The sequence below is a fragment of the Chionomys nivalis genome, chromosome 2 (genome assembly GCF_950005125.1).
Source record: "Chionomys nivalis chromosome 2, mChiNiv1.1, whole genome shotgun sequence".
NCBI classification, from domain to species: Eukaryota; Metazoa; Chordata; class Mammalia; order Rodentia; family Cricetidae; genus Chionomys; species Chionomys nivalis.
The window spans coordinates 86,971,034-86,987,893 of NC_080087.1; the positions used below are offsets into that span (position 1 = coordinate 86,971,034).

General features: G+C 43.7%; 1 protein-coding gene across 2 annotated transcripts in view; it reads right to left on the bottom strand.

Moving 5' to 3' along the window:
* Positions 1-16,860, bottom strand: part of Dpy19l3 (dpy-19 like C-mannosyltransferase 3) — a 73,103-nt gene that overhangs the window by 36,618 nt on the left and 19,625 nt on the right. For both annotated transcript variants that reach the window (XM_057762249.1, XM_057762250.1), the window contains 5 exons: positions 11,446-11,536; positions 8,659-8,780; positions 7,139-7,284; positions 2,000-2,123; positions 979-1,113 (listed from right to left, as the gene is read on the bottom strand). In XM_057762249.1, the coding sequence (XP_057618232.1) occupies positions 979-1,113; positions 2,000-2,123; positions 7,139-7,284; positions 8,659-8,780; positions 11,446-11,536 (618 nt within the window). The remainder of the gene's footprint in view (positions 1-978; positions 1,114-1,999; positions 2,124-7,138; positions 7,285-8,658; positions 8,781-11,445; positions 11,537-16,860) is intronic.

The following is a 16,860-nucleotide window of genomic DNA, read 5'->3' on the forward strand; positions in this document are numbered from 1 at the left end:
CTGGATCAGCAGGCAGCAGGAATAGAGGGTGACACCGGGCCTGGCTTGAGCCCTTGAAACCTCAAAGCCCCAGTGATAGCACACACACTAGGAGGTAGATATGGCTTTGATATTTTATATGATTTTATATGTAGTGCTTGACCAGTCAATAAGCGCATACATTCTATATATCGGGAGAATGTTGCTATGAAAATTCTATAAAATATTATGGAAGAAAATAATTGTTTAGTCTGGAATGGTGGCTCATATCTGTAACCCCAGCACTTAGAAGGCTGAGGCCAGAGGATTGCGGGAGATTGCAGATCGACCTGACTTACAGAGGAAGGTCTTGTCAAATGGCTCAGCAGTTACGATCACTTGCTGCTCTCATAGAGGACTCAGGTTTGGTTCTTAGCACCCATTTGTCAGCATATAACCACCATTCATAACTTCACTAATAAGGGATCTGGAGCCCCTCTTGGCCTCTGCAGGTACCAGGCATGCATGTGGTACACACATATACATGCAAGCAAAACACTCATATATGTAACATAAAAATAAACCCTTTAAAAAAAATTAAAAACAAAACACTTCCAAAAGAATTATATGCCCAATTGAGTTTTGTATTAAAAAATTGGTACTCTATATTAAGAAAATTTAAGAGCTACACTGTATTTTAAATTGTAATGCACGTTTATAAATGGCAACTGACTAAGACACCGGTACCTCAAATAGATGTACTGTCAAAGGAGTCATTTCATTTCTTTATATTATTTGTCTGTATGAGTTTATGTGTACCATATGCATGCAGTATCCAAGGGGGCCAGAAGAGGGCACTGGATCTCCTGGAGTTGAATTTACTCCATATGAGCTGTTATGTGATTGTAAAAAGTTGAACCCAGGTCCTTTGTAAGAGCAGTACGTTCTCTAAACCATCGAGCTATCCCTCTGGTTGTCTAGAGGCACTACTTAGCTTGAAGATGAAGGCAGAGTGCTCACCTTCATGGCTGGCAGCATATCCAGGGAGTCCAGGATGAACAGTACTAGTGCCTGCAGCAGCATCATGAACTGATTGAATTGCCATGTCAGGCTAAAGAGGAACGTTGATATGAAAATGGCAAGAAGTGTCAGCCTCTGTGGGGGAAAAAGAGAAATCTTTGGGTAATTTACATGTCTGCAGTCATAAAAAAAACTCTCAGTTCAGCTTTCAGAGTAGCCTGTGTCCCTATAAACCAAATAAAAGTAGAGAAAGCATAAACTGCTGCTTTGAAAACCGTTGCGCTTGTTATTTAAGCTCCAAATATCCCGAAGTGACATTCTCATATAAATATTCACATATGGCATGTGCATTCCACGCTGATCTGGAGGCCGCAACACACCCATCCCCATCTCAAGAGCAACGACTTGGAAATTCTGACAGCTCCACAGAACTGTGTGTGGGCTTCCCGCAACTACTTGAGGGCAGACTGTAAAGAGGACGTTTTTCACTTGAAAACATTTTCTTTGCAGGGGAGGAGAAGAGAGTTCAACCTGGAAGTGAAGAGGTGGCTCGGCAGTCAACTTGCTGCTGTGGCAGAAGACACCCACTCGGGGCTGCTCACAACTGCCCGTAACTCCAGCTTGAGGAGGTTGATGCCCCTCTCCCCCTCCCAGGCACCAGAACCCAAGCGACTGTACCCACACAACACATGCCCGCACACATAATTTAAAAATAATAAATCTGGTCATGGAATGAGAGCTCTCCCTGGGAACCGCAGCATCTTAGACAAAATTGGGGGTTAAAAAATAGTCTAGAAACTTTGGACTGGCAAAATACTTAAGTGGGTAGAGACACTGAGAACCCTGGTTTAATCCCTGGATCTTACAAACCGGTGGGAGGAGAAACGATTTCCCCAAGTTTTCCTCTGCCCTCCACATGAGTGTTGTGGCAACTCCCACACCCACACTCATACATACAGTCAGGTATACACATTCTTGCACACATATACACACAAGTAACTAAAGTGTTTTAGAAACTTACTTCAGAAAGAGGCTGTAAGTTTGGTCTCAGGAAGTAGGTAATCGCTGCGATCTGAATTGCAAAGAAAGGCAGAGCCCAGTTCTCCCTCAGCGGGATGGTAAACTCAACCCTCGTGGTATCTGTTCTGTAGGAAGAGAACACAGACAACCAGAATAGTAGCTCTTGGACTCGTTTCCTCAAGAGATTCCCTGATAGCTATAGGGCATGTTTCGTTCAGGGCCACCAAGATCTGGCCACAGCTCCCGATGGCAACCGTCATCACCATCTTCATCACTATTACCCCGCTGACATGAAATCCCGTGTCTTCCTCGGAGCTCAAGCCCATGTTAGTGAGGGTACTGAGGACAGTGAGGCTCCTGCCAAACTCCCCTTCCTACTCTTCTCTAGATGCCGAAGCAAATTTTCTTTTGTTTTTTTCTTTTAAAGATTGATTTTTATGTACATGAGTGTTTTGTCAGCAGTGGCCAAAAGAGGGCATCAGATTCCCTAGAACTGGAGTAACAGGTGGCTGTGAGCTGCCATGTGGATGCTGAGAACCAAACCAGTGTCCCTGTGTCCTCTGCCTTTTTAGATTGTTTTTTTTAATTCTTGGTTTTTTTTTTTTTTTGAAGTTGTTGTTGTTGTTTTGTTTGTTTGTTTGTTTTTTGAGACAGGGTCTCTCTGTGTAGCTCTTGCTGTCCTGGAGCTCACTATGTAGACCAGGCTGGCCTTCAACTCACAGAGACCTGCCTGTCTCTATTTTTGGTATACTAATAAACCCAGCCCCTTATAGCATTGCTGAAAGAATAGATTTTGTAAAGTGTTGACCATATCATAAGCATTCACTAGACTTATAATAAAAAATAATTTTGGGAAGTCTGGAGAGATGGCTCAAAGGTTAAGAGCATTGGCTGCTCTTGCAGAAAACCCAGCTTTAGGTCACAGCATCCACAAGGCAGCTCATAACCATCTCTGACTCATTTCAAAGGACTGGATGCCCTCTTATGGCCTTCACAGGTAACAGGCACACACATGGTGCATATACACACATGCAGGCAAACACTTAAATACATAAAATATGACTAAATTTAAAATATAAGTTTCATAAGATTAAGAAGAAAAGCTACATTAGAACTCATGCTAAAACTTTAGTAGCCTTACTAACTATTGCTGCTGCTGCTTTAAGCTGGGGAACAACCCAATAAGTCTTTTTTCAAGACCGGGGTCTCATTATGTAGCACAGACTGGTCAGTTACTTGCTATATAGTTCAGGCTACTCTCATACTTGTGGTGATCCTCCTGCCTCAGACTCCTGAGTTCTAGGAATATAAAGCATAAGCCACCCTGCCCAGCCAATAATCTTGAATAGGTTTTCACACTGCTATTTCATAAGGCTCCCACATTTACAAATTAATATGAAAATATGTCAACAATAACAAATAATGAAAGGATTGCATATACATAGCACTGTATATTTTGCTGCAAATCCTATTATGATGGACAAGGAAGCTAGGTATGCTGGGGAAGCCTCTTACTGCAGCAGCTAGGACAGCAGAAGCAGGAGGACCTGAACTCAAACCCTGCTTGAGTCACAGAGTGAGTTCAAAGACAACCTGGCAACATAGTGAGACCATGTCACAAAATTCAAAGATTACAAAGGGAGTTTGGGACATAGTTTAGTAGAATTCCTTCAAGGCATACACAATGCCATGGGTTTAACACACACACACACACACACACTCACACACATACTCTCGCACACATACATTCACATACACACTCTCACACACATATAGACATGTACACACACACTCATGCACACTCTCACATATATACTTATATACTCGCACACACATACACATCTCTCACAAACATACACTCTTACACACATGCACACATTCATAGGTTCATACACTCATACACATCTCACATACACACTCCACGTACACTCTCACATACATACAATCATACACATACTCACATATACAAACTCCACGTACACTCTCACATACATACATACACTCATACACACACTCACAGTACACTCTCACATACATACAACACTCACACACTCACAGTCACATTCTCACACTCCCACATACACACTCACATGATGTGGGATTCCCCTCTGTATGCTGTGAATATATTTTATTACCATTGGTATTAAAGAAGCTGTTCCGGCCTATGGCTAAGCAGAGCAAAGCCAGGGGGGACATCTAAACAGAGATATAGAGAGAAAGCAGGCGGAGTCAAGAAGACACTATGTAGTTGCCAAAGAAGAAAGACGCCAGCCACCAGACAAAACCTTATTGGTAAACCACAGCCTCATGGTGATTCACAGATTACTAGAAATGAGTTAATTTAAGATGTAAGAGCTAGCTAGAAATGCATAAGCTATTGGTCAAACAGTTGTAATTAATATAGTTTCTGTGTGATTATTCGCGGCTGGGTCTCTGCCTACATGTAGCGAGCTGCGTGAAGCCACATCTGATAATCAGCTCCTAATTATGGCTAAGACCTGACTTATGCTGTGATCACGCAATGACTGTCAGCTGCTTGCATATGCGTGGACCTATGGGCAGGGCCCACCTGGCAATCTGGGGTTGGTTGCCCATGCCTACTTAAGGGCTGGGAGGTTTCGCCCAAGGAGAGAGTGAGAGTGAGAGAGAGAGAGAGTGAGAGAGAGAGAGAGAGAGAGAGAGAGAGAGAGAGAAGTTGTGAATAAAGTCCTGGAATAAACTGCTTAGCAAGAAGAGCTCCGGTGTTGCGTGTCCTTCTTGCTGGCCAAGGGGGACCGCGACACCTACACTCACATTCATACACATTCTCTCTCACACATACACACTCACACACACACTCATGTACACTCACACATACATACACACACATACATACACTCATATACATACTCACATACACTAACACACACACTCATGTACACTCACACATACACACATACATACATACATACACTGACATATAATCACACACTCACATACACGCACTCATACACACGTCACGTCCATACTTTCTCATATACCTCTGCTATCACTTAACTGTGCAGAGATGAGGTGTGTGGCTAAAGAAATACTGGCCGGGTAATGGTGGCGCACGCCTTTAATCCCAACACTCGGGAGGCAGAGGCAAGCGGATCTCTGTGAGTTCAAGACCAGCCTGGTCTACAGAGCTAGTTCCAGGACAGGCTCCAAAGCCTCAGGAAAAAAAAAAAAAAAAAAAAAAAAGAGAGAAAAGAACAACTGACCACGGATCGAGCAGGTATCGACAGTGGGATAGTAACTGATGAGGCTGTGCTGTGGTATTTTTTGAGGGAAAGCTCTGGAATAGGGCTTTCTGTCTTGCTGAACAAGAAGAACCTCTCTGATGGAGGAAGGTCATTGGTTAAGTAATAAAGAAACTGCCTTGGCCCCTTTAATAGGACAGAAAATTAGGTAGGCGGAGTAGACAGAACAAAATGCTGGGAGAAAGAAGCCGAGTCAGGAGTCGCCATGATTTTCCCACTCCAGACAGACGCAGGTTAAGATCTTTCCTGGTAAGCCAGCTCGTGGTACTACACAGAATATTAGAAATGGGTTAGATCAATATGTAAGAGCTAGCCAATAAGAGGCTGGAACTAATGGGCCAGGCAGTGATTAAAAGAATACAGTTTCCGTGTAATTATTTCGGGGCATAAGCTAAAAAACTGCGCCCATGTTCCCAAATATTGTTTATAAATGTTCTTTTACATTTAAAGGGGGAAATGATATAGATATGAATAATTTGCATTGGTATGGATTTTAAGGTTAATTTTGTTATATGTATATGTATTTCTGCTCTTAAGGTATTGTGATTATGTAGTTCATTTAAAAATGTAATGTAAATATAGGTTGCTAATGGATAATCATCGATAATAGTAAAGCTTGTAGTCATGTTAGTTAGATTTTCTAGATATGCATAGATATATTTCAGATAGGCATTCTTCATATCTTTCAAAGGCTACAGAATATGGCATTTAAGTGTTTTAATAATTTAGGGCTTTTTATGACAATGAGACACATCTGCTCCTGGCAGCACCAATCTACTTCAAGAGGAAGATGGGCATCGAAGAGGCTCCTTATGGAGTTTGATAGCCATTTGGACAAGAAACTGCTCTTGCATGGACTGATGCATAAACTGGACACAAAGAACCCGCAGAGAGAGGACTGCTAAACTTGCCTAAAGGTGAGATGGTCTTTCGGGGTTCCTGACTCATGAAAGAGTCTGCAAGACATTCTGCAGGACACAGCAAAAAGTGACTGAACTGTCTTTGGAATTTCCTGCTTGATGAAAATGTCTGCTGGATACTATGGGCCTGTAGGCTGAAGACAGATGCCCCAACGGTACAGAGAAACTTTGGGTGACTGTCCAGGCAGCGAGATGTCTCTGTCATTTCTAGAGTTTGAAGTTTCTTACTTCTTGTTTACTTAGGTAATATTATATCCTTCTGGAGTCTTTGATGGAGTTAAAGAATGGTTAGTTATAGTTATAGTTTTCCTTAGTTATGATAAAAGATAAAATAGATATAAATATTGTAACTGTAATTCTTGCTTGATAACTGTTTTGCTATATGTAATCTTACTATGTTAAAATGAAAGCCTTTTTTTGTTTAAACAGAAAAAGGGGAAATGATGGAGGAAGGTCATTGGTTAAGTAATAAAGAAACTGCCTTGGCCCCTTTAATAGGACAGAAAATTAGGTAGGCGGAGTAGACAGAACAAAATGCTGGGAGAAAGAAGCCGAGTCAGGAGTCGCCATGATTCTCCCACTCCAGACAGACGCAGGTTAAGATCTTTCCTGGTAAGCCAGCTCGTGGTACTACACAGAATATTAGAAATGGGTTAGATCAATATGTAAGAGCTAGCCAATAAGAGGCTGGAACTAATGGGCCAGGCAGTGATTAAAAGAATACAGTTTCCGTGTAATTATTTCGGGGCATAAGCTAAGCCATGCGGGCGGCCGGGTGCCGGGGACGCAGTCCTGCCGCTCATATTACAACACCTCTCAAGCAGCACACTGTGCTTTGGCTCACCAACCACACTATTTACAGTGGTCCCTTGCATAAGAAAACAGTCACTTCCTTCCCACCCAAAACCAGGAGAAGAAGAGCAAACTGACTCAACTCACCTGTTGGTGACATACCAGAGAGCAGCCAACAGTCCTGACAGCCAGGTGCCACTAAGGAGCCAGCTGGTTATATAAAGGGCTGTGACGTAGACTGCTTGGAGCCCGAAAAGAGTGTAGATATAAAAATAAACAGGTTCGAGATATTTCTGCAAAAGGCAACAATAAAAACTACTCATCAGGGCTGGGGAGGCAGCTCAGTGGTAGCCTATTTGCCTAATGTCTTAGTTACTGTTCTCTTGCTGTGAAGAGAACCATGGTAACCATGGTAACATACAGAAGAAAGTGTTTAGTGGGTGCAGTTTCAGGGGTTGAGTCCATGACCATCATGGTGGGAGCATGGCGGCAGGTAGGCAGGCTGGAGCAGTATCTGAGAGCTTACATATTGATCCAAAAGAAGGATATATAGAGAGAGCTAACTAGGAATGGTATCGGCTTTGAACAGCCCTTCTATCTCCTCCAACACACACCCACTCCAACAAGGACACATCTCCTAATCCTAATTCAAATATATGAGCTTATGGGGGCCATTCTCATGTAAACACCACACCTAGAAGTGCCAGGCCCTTGGTTCATTCCACAAACCATGAAAGTTTATCATAGATGTCCTAATCCTCCTTACTGGCATTTAAAAAAATATGTCCATAGAGGGGCCTAAAGAGCTGGTTCAGTGATTAAGAGTGCACATCACTCTTGCATAGGACCAAAGTTCAGTTCCCAGCACCCATGCTGGGCAGTTCACAGCTGCCAGTAACTCCAAACCCTGGAGATTCTAAAGCCTCACACGTACAAAACCCTTCATATTCAAACAAATCCAAAATAACAGAAATGCTTGCAAGAGTACGTCCCTAGAAAGGTAACACTGAAGAGCTTGCAGGGGACCCCAGCGGTAGGGTCATCAGCACTTTCCACCTCCCAGAGAGCAGCTGTCCTTCTTCAAACTAGCAAGAGAAGAAGCAAGGGAGGCCTCTAGACAAACCAGCACCTAACTTTGTCTAATTCTGCCTCATGCACGTGAGAAATGGTCATTGTGATTTGATAATTTTATGTATTTTTTTAAAATCATAAAAATAAGTCATAGAGCAGGGTGGTGGTGGCACATGTTTTTATCCCAGCACTAGGAAGGCAGAGGCAGGTGGATCTCTCTGAGTTCAAGGTCAGGCTGATCTATGGAGCGAGTTCCAGGATAACCAAGGCTACACAGAGAAACCCCGTCTTGAAACCCCTTTACCAAAAAGAAGTTGTCTTAGGAAAACAGGTTAGTCAAGAATAGTTACAAATGAAATTATTTCTGAAGCTTCTAGACTGCATGCATAGTATGACATAAGCCAGGAGGCATCTACTTGTAAAAATAAAATAATACTATTTTACAGGATTAAAGAGCAATGAAAACAAAGCAAAGCTCTCAGAGCCCTCTACCAAACCAGCTGAAATCAGAACACGAGTGAGACTTCCATCCTGAGCGGCAGCAGGTGAGGACCAGCATCAGACACTGAGAACTCAACGAAGACAATGCTACATACCTGTATGGGGAGAACTCTATATAAAACACTGAGAAAAACTTCTTGGTAAATATTCATTCGCTGAAGGAGGTTAATCGTCCTCATGGATTCAGTCTTATTGTCATAGATTAAGCCATGGAAACCTAAGGATATTTGAAAAAAAATATTAAGAGAAAAAAAATGAAATACTTCTCCATTCATTCAACATGATGCATAAACTGTTTTATGTGGAGAGTGTGGTTAAAACAACTGACCTCAGAGTAAACTATAGAGCCACAGTGACAAAGCGTAACAACGAGACAAAAAAACAAAACAAACAGATGTGTCAAACAATGGGAGGCAACACAGGACCCAGCAATAAACCCATGCAATGATGGCAGCCTAATGTTTGACAAAAGCAGCAGAAACATGTGTTAGAAAAAAAAAAAAAAACAACATGGCAGAGTGGTGATGGCGCACGCCTTTAATCCCAGCACTGGAGAAGCAGAGGCAGGTGGATCTCTGTGAGTTCAAGGCCAGCCTGGTCTACAGAGAGAGTTCCAGGACAGTCAGAGCTGTTACACAGAGAAAATCTGTCTCAAAAAACAAAACAAAACAAAACAACAACAACAGAAGCCTCTATGACACCTGCTGGGGAAGACATTCACACACAGGTCCAGTTAAGAGTTTCTGAAGAGAACCCCAAAAGAATGACCCCCAACAGACAAATGTGCTGACACAAATTTAAAAAGCTTGTGCACAGCGAAGGAAACACATCACAGGGCGGACACAAAAGCCTATAGAGTGGGAGAGAATCCTTGCCAGCTACACCTCAGATGGATGATTAATCTCTAGAACACATAAACAACTACAAAAATTGAACACCATGAAAACAAACTTGCTAATCAATAAATGAGTATGAAAACTGTTGAACAGTTTTCCAAAGGAAGAACACAAATGGCTGACCCAGCTCTTTAAAGGTGTTCCACATCCTTAACCACCAGGGAAATGCACATGCAAATGACTTGGAGAGCCCATTTCCTGCAGGTCACACTGGTCATCATCAGGAGAAGAAATAACAAGTTCTGGAGAGGACCTGGGGAAGGAGGAGCCTTATCCACTGCTGGTGGGAGTGTTAACTGGGGCAGCCACTGTGGACACCAACATGGAGGCTTTTCAAAAAATTAGAAATGAAAGCCGGGCGATGGTGGCGCACGCCTTTAATCCCAGCACTCGGGAGGCAGAGGCAGGTGGATCTCTGTGAGTTCGAGACCAGCCTGGTCTACAAGAGCTAGTTCCAGGACAGGCTCCAAAGCCACAGAGAAACCCTGTCTCGAAAAAAACCAAAAGAAAAAAAAGAAAAAAAAAATTAGAAATGACCATTAAAAACTAGAGCTTCCCCTCCAAACACACACGCCCTGATAAGCTACTGGCAGTTAATGTTTGCTGGGGCGGGAGGATTGAGTTGCCCATGCTCCAGTAAACACCACCCACAAACGATTATGCAGGCAACCTCGATTTAACTCAGTGGGTCACAAACAAAATGAAATAAAACCAAAAGAGATGTGAAAGCACATGGGAAACTTGTTAGGAAGAAAACAAGGTTTAGCAGAGGCAAGGGAATGACAGTGGAACACTCGGGAGGTAAAATGATCAAAACGCATTATATACACATAGGGAATTTGACAAAGAATTCTAAAAGACAATTTCTTCCTCAAGAGTACTCATCATAGAATTGCTGGTCCCGTGTCAGCCCGTCAATGGCATCGGTTGTTTTTGCCATGTGGCAGGAGTAGACAGGCTGGGACTTACAGAAACACAAGTCCACTCGAGATCACGTCCACAGGTGGCTCTGGATAGAGGGCACGCTATTGCATGTGATGAAGCAGGCGCTCCTAAGAACACGCTCTGTCACAGGTACATTCTGAGGAACTGCTGATTCTGAGACCTCCTGACCAGGGCTTGACTATGGTCAAAGACCCAGCTCCACAGTGCTACCCTGGTCCGCAGCACCCTAGAGGTTACCTTAAATTCTTAGGGACCCTGACTCTTGCCAAACCAAGATTTGTGGCTTTGAGGTTGAAAACAGTCTGAGAATTAGCCAGCATGTTGAAGGCAGAACTGGAGATTAAAGTTGTTGAGATAGATTCTCAGGAGAGGGCCAGCACTTCCAAGATGCAGATTCGGGCTGCTGTAAGAGTGCTTGCTACATCTCGTGCCCCACGGTGACCGTGTGGAAGGTGCTGGAAGCTGTGGGAATTTCACTGCCCAGTGTTTCTTGGGACACCATCTGCCTCCTTTGCCTCTGTTTCCCTCTTTGAAAGCTGGGAACACAAGGAGGTGCCTTGAATGGGATTACAGCCAGGAGCTATGGGAGCTGGAGATAGCTCAGTGATTAAGAGCACTTGCTGTCTTTTAGAGGACCTCAGTCTGAACTCACATGGCAGCTTTAACTGCAGTCGTAGAGAACCTGGTACTCTCTTCTGACTTCCACAGGCACCAGGAGGAACATACATGGCAGACAAGATATTCATACATTGAAATTATGAGCCAAGTGTGGTGGCACACGCCTTTATCCCAGCACTAAGGAGGCAGAGGCAGGTGGACTTTGGGTTTGAGGCCAGCCTGGTCTATATAGGGCAACCAGGGCTACACAGAGAAACTCTGCCTCAAAAAACCAAAACAAATGCATGCACATGTCACACACACACACACACACACACACACACACACACACACACACACACACAACGAGTGCATCAGTGCAAAGCAGGCTTTGAGTGATGGCAGAGAAAGCAACAGCGCCCAGACTATAGCAGCTACAGTTACCTTGCAGGAGGGTCGGCGCTTGCAGCATCTGCTTGTAGTAAGAATAGTACAGTCCACACTCCGTCCTGAATGAGATTTCTCGCTCTACTTCCTGAAACAAAGTGAGAACGACTGGGTTTACTTGACCTAGTTTTGTTGAAACACCACCGTTACTATAGAAACAAGATGCAGAACTACAGAACTTGGGTGAGAAAAGATACTCTGCAAATACCAGAAATCATGACCCAGGGAGGCATGGTGGCAAGCGCCTGCAATCCCAGCAGCGGGAGGCAGAGACATGAGGATCATGAGCTCAAGGCTGGTCTGGAGGCTACATGGAGAGATCCTGCCTCAAAACAACCAAAAGAAGGCTGAAGATGCTGATATGGGGCCACAGGCTGGACGCCCAGAGGTTGGGCCATTATTCTTTTTTAAAAAATATTTATTTATTTATTATATATACAATGTTCTGTCTGTGTGTATGCCTGAAGGCCAGAAGAGGGCACCAGACCTCATTACAGATGGTTGTGAGTCACCATGTGGCTGTCGGGAATTGAACTCAGGACCTTTGGAAGAGCAGGCAATGCTCTTAACCTCTGAGCCATCTCTCCAGCCCCCTCCATTCTTCTTTCTACTTTTGTAGGTATAGTTCCATAAGAAACTGGTTTTAAAACCTGACAGAACTTGTTCCATTTAAGTGGGTATTTCAAAGTTCATGGCTTCACACAAATTACAACTACAAAAAAAACAAAAACAACAACAACAAAAAAAAAAACTCAAAAAATTACCACAAAGCCGGGCGGTGGTGGCGCACGCCTTTAATCCCAGCACTTGGGAGGCAGAGGCAGGCGGATCTTTGTGAGTTCGAGACCAGCCTGGTCTACAAGAGCTAGTTCCAGGACAGGCTCCAAAACCACAGAGAAACCCTGTCTCAAAAAACCAAAAAAAAAAAAAAAAAAGAAAAGAAAAAAAAATTACCACAAGTCCCAAGTAATATTAATATCTCAGAGCGCTGAGGCTGGAGAGATAGCTCAGCAATGAAGAGACTCCATGTAAGTTTTTTCTTTTCTTTTTTTAAAAATGTGTCAGTAATTTAAAAGGCTTTAATCTATGCTGTTATAGATTCCTTTGTTCCAGTGTCCCAGAAGCCAGGTCCTAGAGCTGAGGTTACACTGTGTGCAGAGCGGTGCCACACACAGCTGCACTCCACAAACCTCACGCAGCCAGGAAGGCCACAAACCCTCACTCTCACTGCTACGAACCCTCGTTTCAATGCATCTTTGCTCACCCCTATCTGCCAGGATTGACTCGAAGAGTAATAAACATTCTATTAAAAGATCCACTTATGGGCTAGAGAGATAAATCAGTGGTTAAGATAAATTATTGGCTGCTCTTGCAGAGGACATGGGTTCAGTTCCCAGCACCCACATGGGAGCTCACAACCACCTATAACTCCAGTTCGAGGGGGATCTGATGCTTTCTTCTGACCTCGTGGGCACTGCATGCACGTGGTACACTTAGAAAAACACGCAGGCACAGTCATGCATTAAAAATTTTTTTTTTTTAAAAAGGAGAAGCACTTGGGCTATTTAGCTCCAGACCTGTAAATTAATGTGTTTCTTGGACACATCCTTTAAAAATATCGTGAATTTGGGCTGGTGAGTGGGCTCAGCAGATGAAGGTGCTTGCTACCAAGACTGGCAACCTGAGTTCCATCCCCATGACCCACTTGGTAGAAATAGACTCCTACAAGCTAACCTCTGACCTCCACAAGTGTCTTGGAAAATATGTGCTCCACACATGCATCATGCATGTACACACACACACACACACAATTTAAAAGAAATTTTATAAGAATGTCAAAATATCCAACTATTAACTCTAGGAAACTATTAGCTTGTATTTACTCTTTCTAGGAACACGTGGGGACAAACTTTGTACTGAACTTTTCATAGAAAATAAGCACATCTTGGGGAAGTTAGGCACTGAAGAAGAGGAGGAGAGAGAGCAGGAATGAAGGGGAAGGGTGTGAGGGAGGGAAGGAGAAAGGGAGGCAGAAAAGGAGGAGGAGTTTGCTAAGCAGGGTGGCTCAGGTCTGTAGTTCCAGTACCCAGGAGGTGGAGACAAAAGGATCACAAGCTGAAGTCCTGTCTGGGCTACATAGTGAGACTTCATCTCAAAATAAAAGTTTTAAAATGGTTGGAGGTGCAGGGTGTGGTGGTGCTCACCTTTAATCCCAGCACTCAGGAGGCAGAGGCAGGCAGAGTTGGAGGCCAGGCTGGTCTATAGCTGAGTTCATTGACAGTCAGGGCTACACAGAGAAACCCTTCCTCAAAAGGCAAAATAAGTAGCAAAGAGTGCTGTAGAAGCAGCACAGAAGTACAGACTAGCCTGGCCTACACATGGGTTCAATCCCATAGTGCAAAAGCACAGAACACCACCACACACAACAGTCAGCCTCAGCATCCCTGCTGCCCCCTCCTCAGCTTCCACAGTGGTACTGACTTATCTTTCACAGCTGAAAGAGGTGACCTTTTTCAACAATTACACCAGCCTAGCCATCTTCCATCTTTGCGAACACATGTTCCATTGTGTTTGATCATATGAAACCAAACTGGTACCCTGTGTTTCTGTACTGTTCAGACTCCCACTCAGTCAGATATTCACGGAGACTGCCTATTGATGTTAACTGAGCAGATACTAGCTTTTGTCCGTGCAAAAGAATAATACGAAAATAAACTCATATTAAATGTAATTACACGCCTCTTTTTTCCAGCTGCCTTTGGGTGTTCACTCTGCCTTCTACAGAGTATCCTAACTCCAAACCTATAATCTCAGTTGGGGAGCTAGCCCAGTCATTGACATCTTTGGGCTTTATTTCCTATAAGATTCTAGGATTAAAAAAAAAAAGTCTTATAAAGATGGGGGGTGTTATTCAAAGTGTAAAACGTGGAAAGCTATGCCCTTCCCCCTCTTTACTACACCCAGAACAGTAAAACCAAAGGGGGACCTAATTAGTAAAAAACGCATTCAAACATGATTAATTGGTAATCTTGGCACCAGCTGTCTAGAACCAAATGCTATCCTTTATTAGACAGACACTTGCAAGTTTTACATCTGCTTCATGCTAAGGGAACATCTGCTTCACTCTCACGCTTTCCCAGTTCTGCAGCAATTTATACTTTGTCTGGTGGTGTGCGCCAGCGGAAATGCACATCGGTAGAAGCTGCAGAGTGCAGAGTGGACAGACACTCCACAGCTTCACCTGCAGAGGGTCTGCAGAGAGAGCAGCTTTGGTGAAAGAATAAGAATGTGTCTGAAAACAATGACCGGAAAGAATAGACAGACAGATGAACGGAATTGTTATTTTTTATTTGTGCGTATGTGTGCGCAAACACTCGCAAGCACAGACCCGCAGAGCCAGCAGAGGGTGTCAGTCCTCTGGATGCTAGAGTTCCAGGCAGTTCTGAGCAGACATATGGGTGCTGGAAACTGAATTCAGGTTCTCTAGGAGAGCAGCCAGTGCTCTAAACCCCCAACCCATCTCTCTAGACCTGTGAACTATAGTTTTAAAGATCTGTTTAAAAACATTGTGATAGTAGCTTACATAGCAATTTAAGTACTCAAAGGGGAAAACACAGTTCTGTTGGCCATGCCCGAAAGGTTATCAGGCCCTTCAAGACAAATGACACTCAATTCAGGAACACATCAAGCTCATTTTAAAAAAATCCCATATCAGTTACTTCCGTGGATGAAAACTGTTCCCTCCCTATCCCCCAATAATTAGGCTGCCGGGAACCGAGAAGCCAACGACCCATTAACTCTCCAAAACGCTGTTTCAGAGTTAGGCTAACAAATCATCTCACAGAGATACTGCGAGTTCAAGGGAAGACAGCTGTGCAGAGAGCCCGCACTGGGAACCATGCCCTTGGCAAACATATTTACGGCACGTACATGGTTTATTGTCTGGTTAAATTCACATCCATCTGTTAGGACGTTAGGATTCCTGCCCCAGAGTTGATTAAAGCTGTGACACGTGACAGCTGACAAGCAGTGTTGGTGAGAAGGTTAAGTCTTGCAGGCTCTCCCAGCTTGCACTGGGCCTGCCTGGAAGCCATCAGCATCTGCAGATTAACCCCGGTTATTCCAGAAACACCTCGCTTTGAAGAAGTATGCAAATCCTGCAGCAAGAAACCTTTTATAAAGGCTTGCGGGTGAACCAGAAGCTCAGGGAAAGGGACTAGGAAGAAGCCAGGAGAGTCGAACACATTCACAGTGGGTGGAAATAAAAAGAGACCTAAGAATCCAGACCTAGACCCAAAGGAACAAGAAAAGTGTGAGGAGAGCAAAGGAAAAGGCTCCTGGCAGCTCACAGGGTAGGTCCAGTTCCCGGGGATCTAGTCCTGCCCTCTGACTTCCTCAGGTATGCATACGGCTCACATACACACATGCAGGCAAAACACACACACACGCAAAACACTCACACACGTAAAATAAATAAATCTAAAAAAAAAATTTAAAGTAGCTGGGTGTGGGAGTGGTGGTGTATGCCTTTAATCCCAGCATTTAAGGGGCTGAGGCAGATGGATCTCTGTGAGTTCCTAGTTTGCGTAGTGAGTTGCAAGCTACACAGCCTATATAGTTTAACCTTGTCTCAATAATAATAATAATAATAATGAAGACAAAGATGTGAATTGGTACCTGAGCAGAGATCAGGATGTAACCGTGGCCAGTAGATACCTGAGGAAGGGTCACACAGAACCCATACAGAACCACACACAAGTACCAGGAATAGTCAGGAAGGCATAGCAGCTTGAGTGCAGATGAGGGTACAGGAAGAGTGGGTACAAAGGGTAGCAAGCAGGTAACTCCATAGGTGACCCAGACTCTGGGCCTGTACTCGAGAGCTAGGAGGGGTGAAGTGTGCAGAGGGAGTTAGGAGTTTGTTTTTATTCTTAGCAGGCTTGAAAAGCATGGGTGATTTATATTTTATTTTGAGACAGAGTCTCACTAGGTAGCCCAGGCTGGCTGGCACTGAGCTGATCTTTATGCTTCTAACTCATGCTAGGATTATACACATATACCACCATGTTTAGACATCGTACACACACACACACACGCACACACGCGCACACACACACACACTTATATAATACATATGCATTATATATTTGACGAATTTCTTTATGTTTTTATGTGTCTGTTGAGTACCCACAGTGGCCAGAAGAAGGTGTTTGATCCCAAGGAGCTGGAATTACAGTAATTACTTTTAACCACTAAGGTATCTCTCCAGTTCCTTCGGTTTATATTTTAAAAGGCTTTAAAAAAAAAAAAAACCTACAGAATTCAAAAGGGGTCCAACTGAACCACTGGATGAACTGAGGCAGGCTCACATGCAGGATCTAGACATACAACAGACATATGTGAGACAGGAAG